This window comes from Oryctolagus cuniculus, chromosome 18, assembly GCF_964237555.1.
Source record: "Oryctolagus cuniculus chromosome 18, mOryCun1.1, whole genome shotgun sequence".
Classification (NCBI taxonomy): domain Eukaryota; kingdom Metazoa; phylum Chordata; class Mammalia; order Lagomorpha; family Leporidae; genus Oryctolagus; species Oryctolagus cuniculus.
Window position 1 is genome coordinate 13854365 of NC_091449.1, and position 23853 is coordinate 13878217.

Below are 23853 nucleotides of genomic sequence, written 5' to 3' on the forward strand. Positions count from 1 at the left end.
AAAATCTGTTCATCAAAAGGCCTGATTGAGAGAGTGGACAGGCAAGTGATTGAGTGGGAGAGAATACTCCCAACACATCTATCTGACAAAGACTTGTGCTCCATGGGGCCGGTGCTGTGGCACAGCGGGTAAAGCTGCTACCTGCAGTGCCTACATCCCATATGGATGCTGGTTCTAGTCCCGGCTACTCCACTTCTGATCCAGCTCCCTGCTGCGGCCTGGGAAAGCAGTAGAAGATGGCCCAAGTCCTTGGGGCCCGGCACCTGCGTGGGAGACCCAGAAGCAACTCCTAGCTCCTGGCTTTGGATCAGCACAGCTCCAGCCATTGCACCTATCTGGGGAGGAAGACATCTCTCTCTCTCTCTCTCTCTCTCTCTCTCTCTCTCTCTCTCTCTGGCTCTGCATCTCTATAACTCTGCCTTCAAATAAATAAATCAATCTTACAAAAAAAAAAAAAAAAAAAGACTTGTGCTCCTGCACAAACATCAGACAAAGGTCAAGAAATGAACATGAAAGTAGGCAAAAGACTTGGAGAGTCTCCATGACCAGCACCCTGGGAGCAGACTCCCGCAGTGAGTCTCGGGGCGGCCCACAGCGGAGTGCCCACCCGCTGCATGGTAACAGGGCCCACAGCGGAGTGCACACCTGCCGCGTGGCAACAGGGCCCACAGCCGCTCCAGAACAGGAGGGAGGCTGCCCAGCAAGGAAGTGCTCAGGCACCGCTTCTGGGGACGTGAAGTGACACCACCTGGCAGTCTGCACTGAAGCTCCGCAGACACTGACGCCGTGACCATTACCCGGCCATTTCTCTTGCAGAAATGCGTGCCTACGCCCCCCCCCAAGAATGTGAACTAGGGGTGGGCATTAGGTGGAGTGCTTAAAATGCTGCTTGGGATACCCACGTCCCACATGGGGGCGCCTGGTTCATGTCCCTGCTCCCAATCCCAGCTTCCCGCTAATGCCCACCCTGGAAGGCACCAGGTGATGGCTAAGTACCCAGGCCCCTGCCCCCAACCTGCAGGACCTGAACGGAGTTCCAGGCTCCCTGACCCAGCCCTGGCTGTGTGGGCATTTGGAGAGTGAGACAATGGATGGAAGTGCTCACTCGCTCGCTCTCTTTCAAATGAAAAAAAAAAAAAAAAAGTAAAATAAAAATCATATACTAGAAAGCTGATAGCGTCTACTGTGGCACAGCAGGTTAACGCCCTGGCCTGCAGCACTGGCATCCTATACAGGCGCTGGTTCAAGTCCTGGCTGCTCCACTTCCAATCCAGTTCCCTGCTAACGGCCTGAGAAAGCAGTGGAGGAGTGGAAGGTGGCCCAAGCCCTTGGGCCCCTGCACCCACGTAGGAGACCCAGATGGAGTTCCAGGCTCCTGGCATCGGCTTGGCCGAGCCCCAACCACTGGGGCCATTTGGAAAGTGAATCAGAAGATGAAAGATCTCTCTCTTTCTCTGTATCTCTGTCTTTCAAATACATAAATTAATCTTAAAAAAAAAAAAAAAAAGTTGAGCATGCCACCATTTGTAATTGCCCCAAATTCAAAGCAACCCAGGTGCACGTGCCGAGGTGGGTGGATGGACTCTGGTGCACACACACCGTGGAGCAGGGCACAGCCTTGGGGAGCAACACCCTGCGAGTGAGCAAGACTGGGCGGATCTCACAGGTGTAACGCTGAGTGAGCGAAGCCAGAGCCGGGAGAGAACTCGCCGTGCGGCTCCACAGGCGGCACGTTCAAACACCAGCAAAACCAATCTGCGCTTTTACAAATTAGGACGGCATTTACCCTGGGGTGGAGGTCACAGGCGGGCGGGCGGCCGAGGGGCCTTTTCCGGGGCTGTCACATCCTGTGTTTTATTACTGACATACAACACCCGTTAGATTCTCTTCCTAGGTCTGGGTTTCGTCCTCTCATGTAAACTGGGAAACAGTGGGCACTCACAGCACCATTGCCATTCTGTACAGGTGTGATACATTATTAGAACAATGAAAAGTCTCACTCACACACACACACACACACACACACACACACACATCAGCAACGCACGCCTTTCAAAATCACCCACATGCAAAGGAAAGAATTCACATTAAAACTATCTGGCTGGCTGTGGTGAAGAAGCAACTGAGGTAACAGCGGGAATCAGAGGGCTGGGGGCTCGGCCCTAATGCGGGTGAAGATGTCCACGGTCCCCGGCCGGCGCAGTGGCATCCCCAATGAGGCCACAGTGGCCTGCAGTGCCAGCATCCCATATGGGCGCCGGTCCGAGTCCCGGCTGCTCCACTTCCAATCCAGCTCCCTGCTAATGCACCCGGGAAAGCAGCAGAGGATGGTTCGTGGGCCCCTGCACCCATGTGGGAGACCCCAATGAAGCTCCTGGCTCCTGGCTCCGGCCTGACGCAGCCCTGGCTGTTGTAGCCATCTGAGAAGTAAACCAGCAGATGGAAGACTCTCTCCCTTTCTCTCTGTAATGTTTCAAATAAATAAATAAATCTTAAAAAAAAAAAAAGAAGAGGAAGAAGAAGAAGAGAAAGAAAGAAAGAAAGAAAGAAAGAAAGAAAGAAAGAAAGGAAGGAAGGAAGGAAGGAAGGAAGGAAGGAAGGAAGGAAGGAAGGAAGGAAGAAAGGAAGAAATTAAGCAAGCAAGAAACAAACAGCAGGGGCTCGGCATTGGGGTGCAGCAGGTCAAGCCATCGCCTGTGGCTCCAGCGTCCCCTGTGAGCACGGGTTCGAGTTCCCGCTGAAAAGCAGTGGAGAATGGCCCACATGCTTGGGCCCCTGCACCCATGTAAAAGACCTAGATGGAACTCTGGGCTCTGGCCATTGTGGCCATTTGGGGAGTGAACCAGTCAATGGAAAATCTCTCGCTCTCTCTCTTTCCCTCAGTCACTATTACTCTTTCAATAATATAATTATTTCAATAAAATAAATATTTTTAAATAAAAAACCTATAATTCTAATAATTTAAGTGGATGAGAATTTTTTTTTCTTTAAAGGGGACCTCTACATTTCTCCAGACTACATGCTTTCTGAGGCACGGCTGTAAGATTCACATCTCACCTCTTCCAGGAAGCCCTCCTTGATTCTCCAAACTAGATCAGGTGCCTTCTGGGGCTCCTATAGCCCCTGCGATTCCCCATCACAGCCCTCTCTGCCTGTGTCTCCCCAACAAGCTGTGACCTCTGACCCCTCCAGGACATCAGTGTCTGGTTGGATCTGTGGCTCCCACTGGACCAGGCACCCTGGTAGGACAGGGGCAAGCACAGCTCAGTCACCGCTGTCCCTTTCATTGTCCAGCCCAGGCCAGGCCCTGCGAAGATGCTGAATATCTGGGGATGAAATAACAACTGCAGAAGTCCAGGCTGATACGTGCCTGCATTTTGCAGACCAGTGAGACTCCAGACGGACTGGGTCTGTTTTCATCAAGCCAGGGTTCCAGCTGGCAACTCAGGGCTGAATGGCCGCCGTGGCCAGAGCGCTACGGCCGGCACATCGCGCTGATCCGAAGCCAGGAGCCAGGTGCTTCTCCTGGTCTCCCATGGGGTGCAGAGCCCAAGCACTTGGGCCATCCTCCACTGCACTCCCGGGCCACAGCAGAGAGCTGGCCTGGAAGAGGGGCAATCGGGACAGAATCCGGTGCCCTGACTGGGACTAGAACCCGGTGTGCCGGCGCCGCTAGGTGGAGGATTAACCTAGTAAGCCGCGGCGCCGGCCGGCATGAACTTTTTAAACTGGAAACTTCCACCAGGGCTGGTGACTTGGGCCCATAAATCTCCATGGCTGGAGCTGGTCCCCGGACATCTTACAAGCTTCCAAGGGCCTCACTACCTTCCGCCCTTCTCATCCACAGATTCAATCGAGGATCAAACATATTTGACAACTGAAAAATCGCGCCTGTACCTAAGACGTGCAGGGTTCTCCGGGTCGTCACATCCTAGACAGCACAGTGAAGGCACAGTTCACACGGGAGTCACTCCGTGTTGGGTGTGACAGTCACCCACAGGTCACAGGAGGACATGCGTGAGCTACCTACAAGTGCTACGCCGTTGCTTAGCAGGGACTTGAGCACATGCAGAGGTTGGAGTTGGTGAGGGTCCCAGAACCCCTCCCCTGTGGGAACTGGGGGTGCCGGCACCCCACATTGCTGAGTGCCTCCAGAGCCTCCAGCTCGGCCTCCAGAGTCCATCCCCTGCTGATGCACCTGGGAAAGCCGCAGAGGACGGCCCAGTGCGTGGGCCCCTGCACCTGGAAAGCCGCAGAGGACGGCCCAGTGCGTGGGCCCCTGCACCTGGAAAGCCGCAGAGGATGGCCCAGTGCGCGGGCCCCTGCACCTGGGAAAGCCGCAGAGGACGGCCCAGTGCGTGGGCCCCTGCACCTGGAAAGCCGCAGAGGACGGCCCAGTGCGTGGGCCCCTGCACCTGGAAAGCCGCAGAAGATGGCCCAGTGCGCGGGCCCCTGCACCTGGGAAAGCCGCAGAGGACGGCCCAGTGCGCGGGCCCCTGCACCTGGGAAAGCCGCAGAGGACGGCCCAGTGCGCGGGCCCCTGCACCTGGGAAAGCCGCAGAGGACGGCCCAGTGCGCGGGCCCCTGCACCTGGGAAAGCCGCAGAGGACGGCCCAGTGCGCGGGCCCCTGCACCTGGGAAAGCCGCAGAGGACGGCCCAGTGCGCGGGCCCCTGCACCTGGGAAAGCCGCAGAGGACGGCCCAGTGCGCGGGCCCCTGCACCTGGAAAGCCGCAGAAGATGGCCCAGTGTGTGGGCCCCTGCACCTGGGAAAGCGCAGAGGACGGCCCAGTGCGTGGGCCCCTGCACTCATGTGAGAGACCCAGAGGAGGCTCCTGGCTCCTCGCTTTGGACCTGCCCAGTACCAGCTGTTGGAGTCAGAACTTGAACTGGAAGGCTGGCACCGCGGCTCACTAGGCTAATCCTCTGCCTTGCGGCGCCGGCACACCAGGTTTAGTCCCAGTTGGGGCGCCGGATTCTGTCTCGGTTGCCCCTCTTCCAGGCCATCTCTCTGCTGTGGCCAGGGAGTACAGTGGAGGATGGCCCAAGTCCTTGGGCCCTGCACCCCATGGGAGACCAGGATAAGTACCTGGCTCCTGCCATCGGATCAGCGTGGTGCGCGGGTGAACCAACGGCAAAGGAAGACCTTTCTCTCTGTCTCTCTCTCTCACTGTCCACTCGGCCTGCCTGTCAAAAAAAAAAAAAAAAAAAATTGAACTGGGGCCGGCATTGTGGTGTAGTGGGTAAAGCCACTACCTGCAAGGCTGGCATCCTATATGGGTGCTGGTTCCAGTCCCAGCTGCTCCGCTTTCTGATCCAGCTCCCTGCTAATGGCCCGGGAAAGCGCAGAGGATGGCCCAAGTGCTTGGGCCCCTGCATCCACATGGGAGACCCAGATGAAGCTCCTGGCTTCCCCCGATCATCCTAGCCCCAACCTCTGTGGCCATCTGGGGAGTGAACCAGCAGATGGAAGATCTCTCTATCTCTGTCTCTCTGTGTATTCTTCAAAAAAAAAAAAAAAAAAAAAAGGGGCAATTAAATCTTAAAAAAAAAAAAGTATACCAGTACTCTGATGTGGGATATGTCCCAAATGGCATCTCAACCAGTGAGCCAAGTGCCCACCCCGGGCGTTTTCTGTTTTAAGGGTTTATGATTAGGAAGTTACATCACTCTGCAGGTGTTTTGTTTGTTTGTTTGTTTGTTTGCAGGCAGAGTGGACAGTGAGAGAGAGAGACAGAGAGAGAGACACTGCGCTGATCCAAAGCCAGGAGCCAAGTGCTTCTCCTGGTCTCCCATGCGGGTGCAGGGCCCAAGCACTTGGGCCATCCTCCACTGCACTCCCGGGCCACAGCAGAGAGCTGGCCTGGAAGAGGGGCAATCGGGACAGAATCCGGCGCCCCTACCGGGACTAGAACCTGGTGTGCTGGCGCCTCAGGTGGAGGATTAGTCTAGTGAGCCGCGGCGCCGGCCTTCACTCTGCAGGGTTCAAGCTAATGATCCAACAGCTCCGAGTCTGCTAGGCTCCAGGGCTTGCCACCCTGAGGGTCTGTTGTCCTAAGATTCTGTGAGTGTGAGATTCTCTGGCCTTCGCTGGTGTGGCTGTAAGCAGGGTGACCCGCCGCACCCTCTGGCACGAGACCAGGGGCTTCCGTACACATCCTGGGAGGCCGGGCCACTCTTCCTCAGAGTTCTCACAATCCACACTTCCGGTCTGAAAGTCTGCGGGTTTGGGGTTACATCATCCCAGGTATCCAAGTGTATGAGAGGGAGGTTTCTAAGGTTCTAGGGCTGTGCTGCACCATATGACAGCCATGAGCCACATGCGGCTACTTAGATGTAAATTAATTACAACTACGTAAAATTTAAAACAGTCGCTCGGGCAGCACTGGCCGTGCTTAAGTACTTGATAGCCACCCACACTTGTACTAGGGGTTGCTATGCTGGACATCACATTAAGTTCCATTAAGTTCCCCTGGGCAGTGCTGGCCACAGATTCAATGCCAAGTGTTTGTATTCTCACCCTCCTGGCCACCAAGGTGCATGGACACTGAGACCCCAGAGGCCACCCCAGCCCCCTCCCCTCCTCCCCAGGTACCTGCCAAGGCCTTGATCCGGGAGCACTCGAAGAGCGAGGCGGCTGCGGTGGAGGCGGCCGGCGGCTCCCGCTCCCAGCCCCGATCCGGGCTGTCCCAGCGGGCTGCAGGGTTGTTGTTATTGGAGGCGGGCAGCCCCTCCATGTTGTCCACTTCCCCTGGCACCTGCGCCATTGGGATCGATGAGGCCTGGGGAGGGGGAGAGGCAGCTTAGGGCCTGAGCTCAGGGGTTTCGGCCCCGTCGTGCCTGACTGTGAGTCCTGCCGCCTCGATAGCCCTCAGTTTCTCTGTCTTTAAAGTGGACATAATAATGCACGTTCACCCTGACTGTTTCACGGGGCTGTATGAAAACATCTAAGTCGGTGCCTGGCAGGTGGAAAGGCTCGGCACACCGTCATTGTTGCCATTATTATTATTATTATTATTATTTGAGATTCTCTTCGGTGTCCTCAGCTGCTAGGGTACACAAGGTGCGCCTTTGGGGATGACAGACATGCCACACCCCTCGACTCCTGGCTTGCCACGGGACCTGCTTTAGTGAACGGAATTAGGCAGAGATGCTGGCGCGCCTGTCCTCAGCCCGGGACTCCAGGGACCTTGCGAGTTTCTGCTTGTGCTCTAGGATCACAAGAAAAACACGTCAGGGCCAGATCAGATCCCAGGCCCCTGTCATTCCTGCCAGGGCCAGCCAGGGACGCCCCTATGATCCCGACTGTGAGTGAGCTCAGCACAGACCAGGCCGGCCACACCCAGAGCTCCGAGTTCTGGGGTGGTTTGTTACGCAGCAGTACTGGGGAAACAGCTGACCAACACACTGCGAGGCTGCAGAGCCCGCTGGGCCCTAAGCAGCACACCATCGCCTCCACCTTCCCGGGCCCCAGACCTGACTCTAAGACGGAGAACGGAGGGCACCTGCAGGCCAAGGCCCCCTTCCCAGAAGACCCTGCAGGTGTCCATGTGCGAGCCTCAGAGCACGCAGTCCGGGGCACTGGACAGTGCAGCGGGGGCTGGCCCTTCAGGCAGACCTAGGAAAACCTCCCTTTCTTTGGAAAGGCCGAGACAGGCATACAGCTGTGTGACCTTGGCCAAGTCTCTTCCCCTCTCTGGGCCATGGCCTGGTCCTCAGCAGAATGGCAATGACCACAGTACCCTCTTCCTAGGGGCCTTGGAAGGGAGTTAGGCACGTAGGGAACGTGGCGTCTGGTACACAGCGAGCTCTCTGCTTCTCTCCAGCTCTCAGCCTCCAGCCCCAGGGCAGGGGTCCTAGCAAATCAACGAGCCTGCTCCGGCCTGGGGGGGGGGGGGGGATGAGTTCCAGTCCTGCCTTATCCTTGCTGCATCTTCAACTCAGGAGCTTTGACTTGGGTCCCGCGTGCCTCAGTTTCCTTCCCTGCTAAAGGCGATGCCAACTGTTTCCCACACGGAGGATACGCGGGGATGGGCTGGCGCTTAGCCCTTGGTGAGCTCCATCAGGCCAGGAGCAGCCCTGCCATTACCGGATCGAATGGAGAGGGAAGACGGGGCTGCGGGGAGCTGGGAAGCCGTGTCCTGCCCGCACCAGCCACGCCGGGGCTGCGGGTGGGAGCCGAAGTGTTAACCCTTCCCCGGCCGCGCCTCCACTCCCCGAGCCCAGGGAGGCGGCCGGCAAGGACAAGGCCTGCGGGCAGGACCCGCGCTCCACGCCAAGGCTGGCCTGGGTTGGGGGCTGGGGTTCGTTCGGTCCTCGACCTCCCCATCTGCCTCTGGCCGGGGACGACCCCGGGGGTCCGGCAGTGGCCACGGCGCGCGGTGGGGGAGAAGGGTGCTCAGGCAGGTGGGGAGACGCGGGGGAGGGGCTCCGGGCCGCAACGCCGCTCACCTGGGCCCGCGGCCGCCGGGGCCGCTGTCCCCGCTGCTCGCCGCGCCCGACAGCCCCGCCTGTGGGCGTCCGCGGCCCGGCCCGGCCCGGCCCGGCTCCGCTCGGCCCCGCCGGGCGGCCGGCCCCGCATGCGCCGCCGCCGCCGCCGCGCCTCCCCTCAGCTCGCGCGGCCGCCGCGCCCGCGCGCCCCCGGGACCCTCGCGCCGCCACACACGGGCCGCGGCGCGTGGTGCACAGCGGCGCCCGCGAGCCGCTGCGGTGGCGTCACCGCCGCCCCCGGGGTCGCGCGCAGCGCCGCCCACGCGCCCAGCACCCACCCGCGGCGTCCCTCAGCGGACGGGGGGGGGGCGTCTGGCGGGGTCCCGGTACCACGCACCGCGTCACGCTGAGGAGGGGCCAGCACCCGCACGGCGTCACACACGATCACGCACGTGTCACGGCTTTCCCTGCTCGCCCAGGGTCACACATCCTCCACGGCCACGCGCACAGCCACGCGGGCAAACGCAGCCCCGGCGTCAGAGACGCTCCCCGCACACGCGGGCGCCGTGGAGTAGCCACCCTGTCCGCTAACGCACACCTCGCAGGGCCCCTGTCAACCCCATGTCACGCAAGCGGGCACCCACGGGGCCACCTCAAGGTCACAAGTGGGCGGCAGCGGCGCCGGCCACACGCGGGGCCACACGCACGGGACGGCGCGGGGCGTCTTCCGCTGTCAGGGTCTCTCTGCGGCTGCGGAGAGTCGCTGTTGGCCGCACGGGTACACAGACCCGCACGGTGTCACACGCACGCACACTTTGCCTCCTCGCGGGTAGGAGAAGGCCCTGGGGTGGGCGCGGAGCCCCGCAGCCGCCGCGGGGCACTGGCACAGGGGTGTGAGGGAGGACAGGTTGCGGAGGCTGTAGGCGTGGCTCGCCGCGCCGGGCCCTCCCCGGGCACAGGAGCGCGGGGGCGGGGCCTCAGCTTGACGCACGCTCGGGGCCCCGCCCAATCGCTCCCTTCCCGGGTGGGGCGTGACCTGCAGGGTCCCGCCCCCGAGCCTAAGTGGTGCGTGGAGAGCTGATTCCTGTTCTGCCTACTCAGGTTCTTCCCAGCACGGGGAGGGGCCAGGGAGACCCCGCCCACAGGGCCTGAGCAGTGGGCGGGGCCTTGTCCGAGGCGGGGCTGAAGCGGCGCCGTCGGACCCAGGCTCCGCCCAGTGCTCCTGGCTAAAGGACGGAGAACGCCGCCCCGGAGCCTGTGGGTTCCCGCGCGTCCTGAGACTCTGAGGCCTCGCACGCTCGCGACCCCATAGCATGGCCGTCAAGAAGATCGCGATCTTCGGCGCCACCGGCAACACCGGGCAAACCACCCTGGCGCAGGCGGTGCAAGCAGGCATGAACCGGGGCGGGTTGGGGGCGTCCTGGACACGCGGGAAAGGGGAGGCCGGTGGGCTCAGCCGGGAGGCGGCTTGGGGCCAGGCTTGTCCCAGTCAGGTGTGGGGGGATTCCGGGCGCAGAGCAGGTGGCCACCGGGAGCCCCAATCTCCTGTGAGTCCGTGGCAAAAGAACTGCCCGTAGGCACCTAGGAGCCTCCAGGAGCCCAGTAAGTAAATCGAGGCTCTTGGAAACTGCGGTGCTGCGGATGCGGGTGCAGGTGCGGCGGGTGCGAGTTCTTTGCGCCCCAGCTTGCTGCCTAGCACTGCTTTCTCTAAGTCTAAATCCTTGAGGGCCTCCTGAGGGGTGGGAACTAGTAGCTATTACCCCACTTGACAGATGAGAAAACTGAGGCCCAGAAAGTGACTTCCCCAATTTCACACATCTGGTAAGTGGCAGAGCTGGGATTTGAATCCAGCTGGTGCTCTGAACCACGGAAGAGATCTACCAGCTCCCGGCCTGGGCACCAGAGCAAAACCTGGCACTCGGGAAAGCCAGCGCGGCTGACCAGGAGCAGGGTGAGCAGGAGAGAGGGTAGCTGCCGCCACTGTCCAGAGGTTACCCTGGCGGGGACCTGGACACTCCAGATACGGGCCGCACCCCTGCTGGCCTTGTTGACTCTGTGTGATACAGGCTATCTGGGTGCCCCAAAAGGGTGGAGGCCACCGCGGAGCCACTCTCTCCCGTATCCCAACACAGCTTGCCTTTGGAGGGGCTACCCCTGAAATCTCCTCCTGAGGCCCCACCGTTCGCCCTTCCCCCACTAGCCAAGACCCTGGCTGCCTCTCCCCCAGAACGGGGGGAGCTGTGGACGTGCCTGGTCAGTATTTCTGGGGGAGGGTGAAGAAGGAAGAAGTAGGGAGAAGTTGAGAAATGCTGAGTCATGGTGAGGATCAAACTTTCCTTTTTAGCAGTTTTCCTGTAATCCCACATTTCTGACTTGCCCCTGCCCCCCTGCTGGTGAGGGCTGGGACTGCACCTGAGGGCTGGGAGCTGCAGCCTAGGGGAGGCTTCTTCACTGTGGCCCGGAGCGGTCCCCACCGCCCGAAAGAGGAGGAGCTTGGTTGAACGGAGCCTTCGTGCCCCTGGATGGATTTATAAGGACCAAGGGTCCTGACAGGCCTGGGCTCCGACAACCGGCTGCCCACATCCAAGGAGTTTCCCACCTGTGTGGCCAAGTGTCTGTGTCTCAGATACATGCAAGACAGGGATGAAATTACTAGCGCTTGCCCTGGGCTCCTGTGATGATTAAAGTAGATAATGGATGGGAGGTGCTGACCGCATGTAGTTGGTGCTCGGTAAACACTCCTTGCATTGAATTCTGTGGGCCCTGGATCAGATTCTACTTACTGGCCGTGTGATCCGGGCTCCGTTACCTAGCATCGCCTAGGTTCTCCCGTCCTCAGAATGGGCATGATAACACCCTGTAGAGTTGTTCCAGTAGGGTGCTTCCCAAACTGGGTTACAGGGCTAAGTCACAGTATCAGCCGGTGTCACCTGTTAACTATTGGTTTTATGAAACATTTGTTTCAAGTCTGTATGTGTGGGTTTGTGTGCACTGGGCCAGGCTGTGAAATCTGTTTTGTATTGAGGGTTAAGAAAAACCTCAAAAGGGGCATGTCCACTACAACTTAACTGTAGCAGTCCCGGCCCTCCACTTGCAATCCAGCTCCCTACTAATGCACCTGGGAAGGCAGCAGAGGATGGCCCAAGTGCTTGAGTCTCTGCCATCCATGTAGAAGACCAGGATGGAGTTCCTGGCTTCTGCCCAGCACTGCCCTGGCTGCTGCAGCCATTTGGTGAGTGAACCAGCAGATGGAAGATCTCTCTTTCTCCCTCTCCCTCTACCTCTGTCATTCTGCCTTTCAAATACATAAATAAATAAATCTTTTAAGAATAAATAAACCTAAAAAAAAAAAAAACGAAACCTTGAAGTCATCGCCCCCACACACACCCTGTTTTGTTATCCATCCCCTCCCCCAGGCCTGGGCAGCCACTCATCTACTTCCTGTTTGTATGGCTTTGCCTGTTCTGGACAGGAATATGGAAGTAACCACGTGACTGGGTTCTTCAGTTCAGCAAAAGCCATGCTCTGGAGGTTCAGGCATGTGCTAACATGTATCAGTAAGCATGTGCTAACATGTATCAGTAAGCAGCTTTTTCTCAGTGCCAGCTACTACTGCATTGTCCATCTGTCGCACGCAGTCTGTGCCCATGCATCAGCTGATAGTATTTGGCAGTTACGAAGGGTGTGCGCGTTTTTGTGTGAAAATGGCTTCCTTCCTCTTGGGCCTTTGTGGAGGACTGTGATTGCTGGGTCACAGGGTGGCTGTGTTTAATCCGTGGAGCTGCCACAGGCTGTCTGCATTCAGCACTGCCCTGAGCCAGCCGTGAGGGTTCCAGCCTCCTCGCCGGGGCACTCCCACTCCCACTGGGCTCTGTGCCACTTTGCATTTCCCTGATGGCTGCTGGCCACTTGTGCAGCTCCTTGGGAGAGATGTCCGTTCAGATCTATGTGTGGAACAGAGGTTCCTGTCGTTGAACAAGAAAGGGTTCAGAGTGAGCCCGGGAGTCGTGGCGAGCGCATTAGCCCAGACCAGGCGGGCATCCGAGGGAGTGACCGGAGCAGTCTGTTCGCACCGGGGCTTACAAGGGAGTAGGGCCGGGTTCTTCCCTCCGCATTCTCCTCGCCCTCCTCCCTGTTCTCATGGACAAAAAGCTTGCAGGGTGTGCAGCTGGCAGGTTTCTCCCAGGGTCTCACTACTCAGTGCTGGGGAGGCACCGAGGCTGTCCTGAGAGCGAAGCCGTGGGGGTTTTCTCACCCGATGTCACGGGACAGAGCAGGATTCTTGGTGCTGAGCAGAGAGGATTCTCCTGGGGTTCTTTCCTTGGGGGTAAGGCAGGGACCACCTCTAAAGTTCTTGAGGTGTGGCAGGACTTTGTAGCGGAAAATTCCGGGCTGTTTCCAGGCCGCTAAGTCACTTCCCACAGGTGCTTTCTTTACCGTGGGCCCCTCCCACGCACATAGGCCCATCTCCCACTTCCTGCCTAACAGGTTGTCTTTTCTACATGCCAGACACGATGACTTACAGAGTTTCCCTCCCGTCCTGAACAGGTTCCTCAGGAGTGGGAGGTTTTTCATTGTGCTGATGTTCCAAGTGTCTCCTCTTACTGCTGCTGTTACTTTGGGTGTCATGGCTCAGACACCACTGCCTATTCTGAAGTCACTAAGATTTAGGCTTATGTTTTCTTCTCTTTAAAAATGGAATCTCGGCCGGCGCCGCGGCTCACTAGGCTAATCCTCCGCCTTGCGGCGCCGGCACACCGGGTTCTAGTCCCGGTCGGGGCACTGGATTCTGTCCCGGTTGCCCATCTTCCAGGCCAGCTCTCTGCTGTGGCCCGGGAGTGCAGTGGAGGATGGCCCAAGTCCTTGGGCCCTGCACCCCATGGGAGACCAGGATAAGTACCTGGTTCCTGACATCGGATCAGTGCGGTGCACCGGCCGCAGCGCGCTAGCCGTGGCGGCCATTGGAGGGTGAACCAACGGCAAAGGAAGACCTTTCTCTCTGTCTCTCTCTCACTATCCACTCTGCCTGTCAAAAAAAAAAAAAAAAAAAAAAAGGAATCTCGCATTTAAATGTGATTTTCCTTTTTTAAAAAAAGATTTATTTATTTGAAAAGCAGAAGAGATCTTCCATCTGCTGCTTCATTCCTCAACTGTCTGCAGCTCCATCCAGGTCTCTGGGGGGATGGCAGGGCCCAAGGAGTCGACCCATCATCCACTGCTTTCCCAGGTGCATTCCCAGAGAGCTGGATCAGAGGCGGAACAGCGAGGACTCAAACCAATGCTGGGATGTGGGTATGGGATATGGGATGCTGGTGTTGCAAGTGGAGGCTTAACCCACTGCGCCACAACGCCAGGCCCTACAAATAAAGACCCCGTGACCCAGAGCTTTAGTGACCTGCCCAGGGTCGGTGGGCGGGGCTGGGGCTCCACCCAGGTTGTGTTGAGTGTTAAGTGAGCCGATGTGTGCACAGCACTCAGCAGCTGGCTCAAGTGAGCACTCTGTACAGATTACTTAGTGAGGTGCTGTTGCTTTTTTTTTTTTTTTTTTAATTTGAAAGGCAAAGTTACAGAGATGCAGAGGAAGAGAAAGAGAGGTGGCTGGCTCACTCCCCAGATGGCTGCGATGGCTGGGAGCTGGGCTGACACAAAGCCAAGAACTACTTCCAGGTCTCCCAAGGACTTGGGCCATCTTCCACTGCTTTCCCAGGCCATAGCAGAGAGCTGGATCGGAAGTGGAGCAGCCGGGACTCAAACCGGTGCTCATATGGGATGCTGGCACTGTAGGCAGTGGCTTCACCCACTATGCCACAGTGCCAGCCCCAGTGAGGTGCTTTTATCTTATTTTTAAGATTTTATTTATGTATTTGAAAGAGTTACAGAGAGACAGAGAGAGAGAGAGCTCTCCATCCGCTGGTTCACACCCTAGATGGCTGCAGCAGCCAGCGTTAGGCCAGGCTAAAGCCAGGAGCTTCATCTGGGTCTCCCACGTGGGTGGCAGAGGCTTTTCCCACGCCATTAGCAGGGAGCTGAATCAGAAGTGGAGCAGCAGGAACAGGAGCCAGGACCCATAGGGCAGTGGCTTCACCCCTTATGCCACAACCCTGTCCCCAAGAGATTACGTATTGTCGCTTCTCGTTATTATCAGTGTCACTGCCCCACAGCTGGAAATCTCCCTTCCTCTGTTTACGTTGAAGTAGCTGATGGCAGCCATCAGAGAACTGGAAGAATCCTGTTCTTGTTCCTCTTCCCTGACGCTTTCCTGAGCCCAGCTGTATCACAGCTGTCACAGCTGTATCATGCGCTCACACCTCCTGATAGGTAGGACTCTTCTTTTGGGGGCTCTGACCGTTGGCGATTAGCCTGGTGGGGGCCCTTAGGGGGTTGCTGTGTCCTTTCAAGGGAACCCACCACTCTGCAGGCACTGCCCCCCGCTGGCCATACCGGGTGCTGCAGCCCCGGCTGCGCCCTGGCCTGGCGGTCGGTCAGCCATTTCCCCAGGGAAGAGAGTGATCTTGAGCGATGTCTCAGTCAGGCTGGCAGCTGTCACTGAGCCGCCCCAGCGGCAGAGGCTGGGAAGTGCAAGGCCAAGGGGCTGCCAGACGCGGTCTCTTCCCAGGTTACAGGGGCAGCCTTGCGCTGTGTCCTCACGGGATCACGATAGCTTGCCTCCTGCTCTCTATTCTTACTCTCTCAAAAGTTGCTAATCCCATCACGGGCCCCACCCTTAGAACCTGTTGAAACCAGGCCCCTCCCTCCAGGTGGCGGCCCTGGGGGTGAGGGCTTCAGTGGGTGAATCTGGGAGGGGACAAAGGTCAGCTCTCTGCAGACCACCATTATTGGCTTTGTTTTGCAAATGTCACCATTGCAAAACAACCACACAGGAACACCCCTCCTCCCCTGTGTGGCTGTGTGTGTGTGTGTGTGTGTGTGTGTGGCTGGCTCTGTGTGTACATTTGAGGAGACAGAGGTACTCAAAGTGCCCTTGGGAGGGGACCTAGGGAGGTGACACTAAAATCTTTGGTGACCACTGAGGGAGGGAATCACCACCAGAGGGCTGGACCAGGACAGCATCTGAGACCAATCCCAGAGCTGGCCAATCTTTGGGCAACTCATATCCTCCTCTGCACCTGTTTCCTTGACCATGGGTGGGGTTGGGGGCACAGCCCATGGGCAGCAAACATTAACCCATTGGTTGCTGGAGGGAGGGGAAGGCAATTTGTGTGTCCACGTGCATTGTCCTATTTTAACATCTACTGTAATTTTACCAGCAAAAATGTTTGAAGTCCACTGACCCAGGACAGAGGACCCGGGGAACGCCTTTGGGGTTCACAGTGCCCTCGGGGAGCAGCCCCTGAAACCCATCCCACCAGCCCACTGACCACCCTCTCCCACCCTCTCTGCCCACAGGTTACGAAGTCACTGTGCTGGTGCGCGACCCCTCCAGGCTGCCGAAGGAGGGGCCCAAGCCAGCCCATGTGGTGGTGGGTGACGTCCTGCAGGCAGCCGACGTGGACAAGACCGTGGCCGGCCAGGATGCTGTCATTGTGCTGCTGGGCACTGGCAATGACCTCAGTACTGAGCCTCCCCTCTGCCCACGGCCCCTCCCTACACCTCGACCTGCGGCACCACCCCCACCCCCGGCCCCCCCTCTGCCACCCCTGCCGCCACCTCCACCTCCGCCCACCGGTGACAGCCACTCTCTGTCCCCTCTAAGGTCCCACCACTGTGATGTCCGAGGGCACCCGGAACATTGTAGCAGCCATGAAGGCTCACGGCGTGGACAAGGTCGTGGCCTGCACATCGGGTGGGTGGTGGGGTCACGGTGTGGGGGCTGAACCACTGGGTGGGAACAGGATGGACAGCCCAGGGCCCTGGGACAAGTAGCACTGAAGCCATCAAGGTCACCATGTATTATCAAATCTTGCTGAGGACAAAGCAGTGACCAGTACAGCCCAGGACCCTGTAAGAGAGGGGTAACAGGGCCATGGTTACACTGACCTTCCAAATAATCAGGGCGGGGTGTGGGATGCAAGAAGCTGAGGAGGCCTATGGGAGCCTGGCAGGGCAAGTGCCAGAGTCGTGGGTATGTGGCAGGTTGGCACTCAAGAGGTGCCAACTATGGGCAGGGGGACATTAAACAAGGAGCTCTCCTGAGCAACTCAAAAGGAAGGCTACAGGGTGCCCAACGGGTGCAGTTAATGCTAACAGCATTGAGTAAGCACCTGCTGTGTGCTGGGTGGTATCTGAGCACCCTGGGGATAAAGGCCACGTCAGCCTTACAAAACTCCTCTGAGTGCTTGCGCTCAACATGGCACACAGTAGGTGCTCAGGGAATACTGGCTGGGGTTGTCTCCCTGCTGTGGCTCAGTGCTGGCAGTGCACCTGGCTGTCCGTCTCCCCCAGGTTCACACCCTGCCTCTGTGTCTTGGAAGTGGGAAAGGGCAGGGGCACCGAGGCCCAGGGGCTGGACCTGGCCAAGGACAGGAAGGAAAGTTGTTTATGGTCCTTTGTTCCCCAAGCTTTGAAATGGAAAAGTAATAAGCTACAGTTTTAGAGTAGCTCTTCATTTTCCTTTTTCTACCCTTTTTTTGGGGGGGGGTATCTTTTATTTATTTATTTATTTATTTGAAAGTCAGGGTTACACAGAGAGAAGAGAAGCAGAGGGAGAGAGAGGTCTTCCATCCGCTGGTTCACTCCCCAGATGGCCACAATGGCCAGAGCTACACCAATCCGAAGACAGGAGTCAGGAGCTTCTTCTGGGTCTCCCACATGGGTGCAGGGGCCCAAGCACCCAGGCCATCTTCTACTGCTTTACCAGGCCATAGCAGACAGCTGGATTGGAAGAGGAGCAGCCGGGACTAGAACCAGTACCTATATGTGATGCCGGTGCTTCAGACCAGGGCGTTAACCTGCTATGCCACAGCGCCGGCCCCTCTATCCTGTCTTGAAGATCAATTTAAGTGTTTTAAATTAGGCTTTGCTTTCATGGAAGAAACTGGAAAATTGACTTAATTTCTGAAAATATTTTGCTTGGATTTTTGAAAAGTATTAGTGTGCCAGGATTTATTGCCTTTTTCCCCCCTTTTACTTAAAAAAAAAAAAATCCTTGGGACAGAGCAGGTAAAGCTGCTGCCTATGGCACTGGCATCCCATGTGGGCACCAGTTCAAGTCCCGGCTGCTCCTCTTCCTATCCAGCTCTCTGCTGTGGCCTGGGAAAGCAGTGGAAGATGGCCCAAGTCCTTGGGCCCCTACACCCACATGAGAGACCCTGAGGAAGCTCCTGGCTCCCAGTTCTAGCCGTTCCATCTATTTGGGGAGAGAACCAGTGGACAGGAGATCAATCTCTCTCTCTCTCTCTCTCTCTCTCTCTCTGTAACTCTTTCAAATAAATAAATCTTTTTTAAAAAAAAATCCTTTGAAAGGCAGAGAGACAGACAGAATGTGCAACCTGTGATTCACTCCCTAAATTCCTGCAACAGCAAAGGCTGGACCCCACCAAAGCCAGGAGCCTGGAATTCCATCCGGGCCTCTAAGTGGCTGGCAGGAATCCAAGGACTGCGGCCATCACCTGCTGGCTCTCAGAGTGCATTAGCAAGAAGCTGGGATCCGAAGCCAAGCCAGGACTTGAACCCAGGCACTCTGATATGGGATGCAGGCACCACAAGCAGTGATTTAACCCCTGCACCAAACGTCCGTGCCTCGTTTTAATTTTTAACTTTTATTTAGAAGTGATTTCAAAATTATGAAACATCTCAGACAGGAAAGTCGCAAGACCAGTACCGTGAGCACCGTGTTCCTGCCACACGCAAGAGTCCCCGTGTGAGCTCTGTTAACTCTATCAGAACCAGCCTGTCTGCGTGCACACACGTGGTGGCGCTGTTTTCCTAAACCACGTGAGATGGAGTTGCAGACCCAGGGACACCAGGGGCCACTCCTGAGGCAGAAAAGGGCATCTGTGCCTGGAACCACACGTGTCGTCACACCTGACACGCGGACACCAGTCCTGTTCTCCCCTCTCTTGAGTTGAATTTCCCTCCACGTTCAAGCTTCAAGGAAAGGAGTAGAAGGATCCTAAGGAGCTTGGAGTCTATCCATGAGGACTTGGGGAGGACCGGATCCTAGAGGCGGCTCAGAGGATTAGAAAGAAACCCGGGCGGGCAGGTGTTGCCCAGCAGGGTAAGCCGCTGCTGTGACACCGGCATCAGCTTCAAGCCCCGGTTCGCTTTCCATCCAGCTTCCTGCTAATGCACCTGGGAAAGCAGTGGAAGACGGCCCAAGTGCTAGGGCCCCTGCACCCACGTGGGAGACCCAGATAGAGTTCTGGGCTCCTGGTTTCGGCCTAGACCAGCCCTGGCCATTTGGGGAATGAACCAGCAAAAGCAAGGTCTCTGTCACTCTGCTTTTCAAATAAATAACTAAAAAACAGCAGCATCTGGGTGGGAGAGTGTTATGGTGCAGTGGGTTTTCAGCCACCACTCGGGACTCCTGCATCCTGTATCAAAGTGCCTGGGTTCGGATCCAGCTCCCTGCTAATGTGCCCAGAAGGCAATGTATCATTACATGGGCCCCTCCACATTTGAGACCTGGATGGAGTTCTGGGCTCCTGCTTCTGCCTGGCCCGGCCCTGGCTCTGCCCTTGCAGGCATTTGGGGAGTGAACCAGTGGTTGCAAGATCACTCTGCCTTTCAAATAAATAAATAAATAAATCTTTAAAAACAATTGAGAAAAGAAGCTCAAGGTAAGACACAGACTAGAGTTAAGGTTACAGAAGGGAGGCTGTGTGATGGGCCCAGGGCCCTTGCTGTGTAGCCTTGGGCCCCAGCTTTACACTGAGCCTCGGAGCCTCAGTTCTCCCTCTGCATGGTCCCTGTGAATCAGTGAGATCATCAGTCACACCGACTGGCAAGTTCGCTCACCCTGGGTGACTGGCCCGGGGTAGATGGGGCTCCCCGACATTTAGTCTAGCTCTGGGACAGGTGAGTGTGAGTGACAGCCTGTGTTACAGCTTGGTGTATGCTAAGCAGAGCCTGCTGTGTTCTGGGCCTTTCTGGGAGTGGAGCCCTGAACACTATAGGCAAGGTCCCTGCCCTGCAGGGTTGACCTCCTGCTGAGGGGAGGGAGATAGGAAACAAACCCACAGGTGACTTGCTGGGGCGGCAGCAGGAGAAGGGGGTGGGGCGTGGGGCTGCCGGCTGGGGGAAGGGGTCATTTGCAATTTTAAATGAGAGGGGGAGCCTCCCTGAAAGGTGACCTTTGAGCAAAGTCTGCAAGGAGGGAGCCCTGTGGGCCTGAGGGAACTGCACTGCAGGCAGAGGGATCAGCAGTTGCTAAGGCAGTGGTGGGCGATGTCAGAGTGCAGACAGGCAGCCGTGACCCCCTTTGGCTGTGTGGGGGGCAGGGCATGGAGACCAGGGAGGGGGCAGCTGTGCTGGCCCAAGCAAGAAGTCCCAGCGGACAGGACCAGGCCGAGTGAGAAGAGCTCAGACTTGGGATGCCTGTGTTTTGCGGCCAGCTCCTCCGTGAGACAGACGGAGGAGGCCGAGACGGCTGTGGCCGGCTCCTCCGTGAAACAGATGGAGGAGGCCGAGACGGCTGTGGCCGGCTCCTCCGGGAGACAGACGGAGGAGGCCGAGACGGCTGCTGTGGTTTGCAATGGGAAGGCAGAAGTGAGCCCTTGCAGGGTTTTGTCCTGGTACCAAGAGAAGAGAGCCCAGGCTGACCCTGCCCTGTGTGCCCCCCCTCCACAGCCTTCCTGCTGTGGGACCCGGCCAAGGTGCCCCCAAGACTGCAGGACGTGACCGATGACCACATCCGGATGCACAAGGTGCTGCAGGAGTCTGGGCTGAAGTACGTGGCGGTGATGCCACCACACATCGGTGAGTGGGGTGGAGACCGGCGGCCCCGCCACCGCCAGCCTCTGCCAGCGTCCGCGAGGCCCTCCCCCACCCTGTCCTCCTTGCTCCATTGGGTCTCTGTCCTGACATTCTGGTCTCCCAGCACCGCCAACGTGTAACCCAGCAGCCATCATTGTTATGGTAGCCTCTTCCTCTGTCTGCTGATGTACTCCCCATAATAGCCAGGGCTGGGCCCGGCTGAAGCCAGGAGCTCAGAGCTCAATCCAGGTCTCCCACGAGGGTGGCAGGGACACAAGCACTTGAGCCGTCATCGGCTTCCCAGAGTGCATAGTAGCAGGAACCTGGATTGGAAGCGGAGGAGCCAGGACTCAGACCAGGTGATCCGACCCCGGACGCAGGCGTCCCAAGTGGCGACTTAACCTCTTTGCCAAACGCCTGACCCACTAGATTGTCTTCCGTGTTCTAGAGTCGGAAGCCACTCCATGCCACCTCTACTGCCATCTTTGAGCAGAAGGGAGTCACTAGGGCCGGCCCCTGTGCAAGGAGTCGGGACTTGAACTTCAGCACACACAGCAGCTGTTCCGTTCACCTTTAGTGTGTCTCCCTCACCACTTCGAGGCACAGCTTCCGTCTTCCTGGGCCCCAGAACAGGGTCTAGCATGCAGCAGGTGCTCGATAAATGCTTGTCGGTGAACCCGTACGGGGAACCCACCTGGGGGTGGTGCTGTAGGAGGAATCTCATTTCCCCTCCTGGGACTGGGCTGTATACTGAGAGACATAGGGGTTTCAGCCACAGGGAGGGAGTCATTCATTCAGGCCACATCTGTTGTGTTAGGGGTCGTGCGCCTGGTGGTCGGTCGTTATAAGCCAGGAGGGACAACAGAGCAGACTTGGAGACACGTAAGCTCTGTAGGGGATGGCCCCTTGCAGAGGGAACAAGTCCGAGTGATTTTTGGAGGCAGGGAGGACTGGAAGAGGAGCTCTCTGTCTGCTGGGACCACTGGCAGAAGGAGGCCCACACTGTAGGGGCTCAAATGGGGTCCGTTGCTAAGGCTCGGGGAAGGGGGCTTTCCGACAAGAGCCAGCAGCAAAGCTGTGTGATGGAGAAGCTGGAGGGAAATCCCAGCCCCATGGGGGCCTCACTTTCCTCACTGTAAACAGGGGTGTGCAGTGACTCAAGATATCATGGCCGAAATTACTTAGGATTTCCCTTTGTTTGTTTGTTTGTTTCGCATGTCTGTGTGTGTAAATACTTTGAAACCTCCAGAAATGCTGAGGTTTGTCTGGCTTCAGTGGTTAGCATTTTACCCTATTCTCGCTCTCTCCATATATACACATAATTTTTATGGAAATCTGAGACTTAGGAAGAGACAGACAGAGAGCTCCTGTTTACTAGTGCCCAGATGCCTCCCACATCCAGGCCTGGAGCCAGGAGTCAGTGACCCAATCCAGGGCTCCCATGAAGGTGGCAGGCACCCAACCACATGAGCCATCACCACTCCTCCCAGGGGAACTGCATTGGTGGGGAGCTGGGGTCCAGAACTGGAGCTGGGGCTCGAACCCAGGCACTCAGATGTGGGCCTCAGGCTTCTTAACCAGCATCAGCCACGAGGCCAACTGCCTGCACGAACATACATATTTGGTTGGTTGGTTGGTTGGTTGGTTGTTTCTGGTATTTTCTTTTTTGCTTTATCGTTTAAGTTGCAGACATTGCCACACTTTACTCCTGACAGGCATCGCCCAAGAAGAAAGATGCTTACAAAAAACCATTACCGAGCCGGCGCCGTGGCTCAATAGGCTAATCCTCCACCTTGCGGCGCCGGCACACCGGGTTCTAGTCCCGGTTGCCCCTCTTCCAGGCCAGCTCTCTGCTATGGCCAGGGAGTGCAGTGGAGGATGGCCCAGGTGCTTGGGCCCTGCACCCCATGGGAGACCAGGAAAAGCACCTGGCTCCTGGCTCCTGCCATCGGATCAGCGCGGTGCGCCGGCTGCAGCAGCGGCCATTGGAGGGTGAACCAACGGCAAAGGAAGACCTTTCTCTCTCTGTCTCTCTCTCTCACTGTCCACTCTGCCTGTCAAAAAACAAAAAACAAAAAAACAAAAAAACATTACCACAGGGACCACTGTTGTGGCGCACCCAGTTAAGCCGCTACCTGCGACACCGGCACCCCATATCAGAGTGCCGGTTTGAGCCCTGGCTGCTCCTATTCAGATCCAGCACCTGCTTAGGTGCCTGGGAAGGCAGCGGAAGATGGCCCAAGTGCTTGGGCCTCTGCACCCACATGGGAGACCCCGATGGAGTTCCTGGCTCCTGATTTCAGCCTGGCTCAGCCCTGGGCCTTTTGGGGGCTAAACCAATGGATGGAAGATCTGCCTGTCTCTCCTTCTCTCTTTCTCTCTGCCTTTCCAATGGATAAAATAAATCATTTAAAAAAATTACCTAGTTACAACTAAGGGAAGGCTATTGTGTCATTTAGTATCCAGAGTCTAATCAGATTTGCCCAACAAGTACCCTCCACCTACCTCTGCCCGCAGGCGGAGCCCACTCACGATGGCAGATCTCTCAGCTGCCAGGTCCCCTCCAGTGTGCAGTCCCCAAGCTGTGTCCTTCCGTGTCCCACCTTCTGGGCCTTTCCGGTGGTTTTCTCACAGCTTCAGCCTGAGCATGACGGGCAGAGCTGCCCAGAGTGGGCTCTGCACTCGAGCCCAGCCATCCCTGCAGGGCCGGCAGGAGGTTTGATCCCCAAGTGTCGTTGGTCACTGGCAGATACTGGTTTTAATTAGCACAGTCCTGAGCGACCGTCTCTCAACAGCCACGTTGTGTCTGTCTGCTCTCCCCACGAAGGTGGAGCCAGCGGTCCTCCTGAGGCTGGGACACGCGGGCTGCTCAGGCTCTCCCACTGCCTGGACACGGCAGGCGCATCTGGGCTCTGCCGGGGAAGCGGCCCTCCGCCACCGAGGTCTGACTTTGTGTCTGACTCCGATTGTCCATTTCTACAGCAGGTTCACTGCGGGCTCCGGCCCGGCCTCCGCTCTAACATACCTTCCGTTTTCCTCTCTTACCATACTTCTTGTGTTCTCCAGTGGAACGGCAGCGTCCTGAGCGCCGGGCTACTTCTCTGCGGGGTGAACGAGGCTGTGGGTATGGATGAGCGCCTGCACACGCGCGGTCCACTCCTGATGGTCACACCCTCGGTTCCGGGCGCACAGTAGGGCTGCACCGCGTGTTAGAAGATGGGAGAGGACCTGTGTTTCACCCAGACCCTCTGCTTTTCCCTCCCAGGCAGTCAGCCGCTCACCGGGGCCTACTCGGTGACAACGGATGGACGGGGGACCTCCAGGGTCATCTCCAAACACGACCTGGGCCATTTCATGCTGCGCTGTCTGACCACGGACGAGTACGACGGGCACACTGCCTACCCCTCGCACCAGTACGACTAGCACTCCGGCCCATCAGGGAGGGCGGCATTCCCGGAAAGGAGACACCAAGGAAGAGAGCAATAAATCCTGAGCCGAGAGCTCCCGATAAGTGTAGAGGACTCGACTCTGATTCTCCCAGGCTCTGCTT

At 57.5% G+C, this 23853-nt stretch overlaps 2 protein-coding genes across 6 annotated transcripts in view; one reads left to right on the top strand and one right to left on the bottom strand.

Moving 5' to 3' along the window:
• Window positions 1-23570, bottom strand: part of SPTBN4 (spectrin beta, non-erythrocytic 4) — a 93514-nt gene extending 69944 nt beyond the window's left edge. For 3 of the 5 annotated variants that reach the window (XR_011383932.1, XM_070062204.1, XM_070062200.1), the window contains exons 1-2: window positions 8451-8572; window positions 6595-6781 (exon numbers count right to left, since the gene is read on the bottom strand). Coding sequence is in view for 4 of the 5 variants with exons in the window: in XM_070062204.1 (XP_069918305.1) it covers window positions 6595-6766 (172 nt within the window). In the remaining variant the exon portion in view is untranslated. Of the gene's footprint in view, window positions 1-6594; window positions 6782-8450; window positions 8573-8826; window positions 9320-22808 lie in introns of those variants that run through there. The other 2 variants (XM_070062203.1, XM_070062202.1) reach the window with 2 other exon arrangements.
• Window positions 9477-23814, top strand: BLVRB (biliverdin reductase B). The gene is made up of 5 exons (XM_008251509.4): window positions 9477-9821; window positions 15837-16001; window positions 16144-16233; window positions 20178-20306; window positions 23569-23814. The coding sequence occupies exons 1-5, from the start codon at window positions 9743-9745 to the stop codon at window positions 23724-23726; spliced, it is 621 nt and encodes a 206-aa protein (XP_008249731.1). The 5' UTR covers window positions 9477-9742; the 3' UTR covers window positions 23727-23814.
• The last annotated feature ends 39 nt before the right edge of the window (window positions 23815-23853 follow it).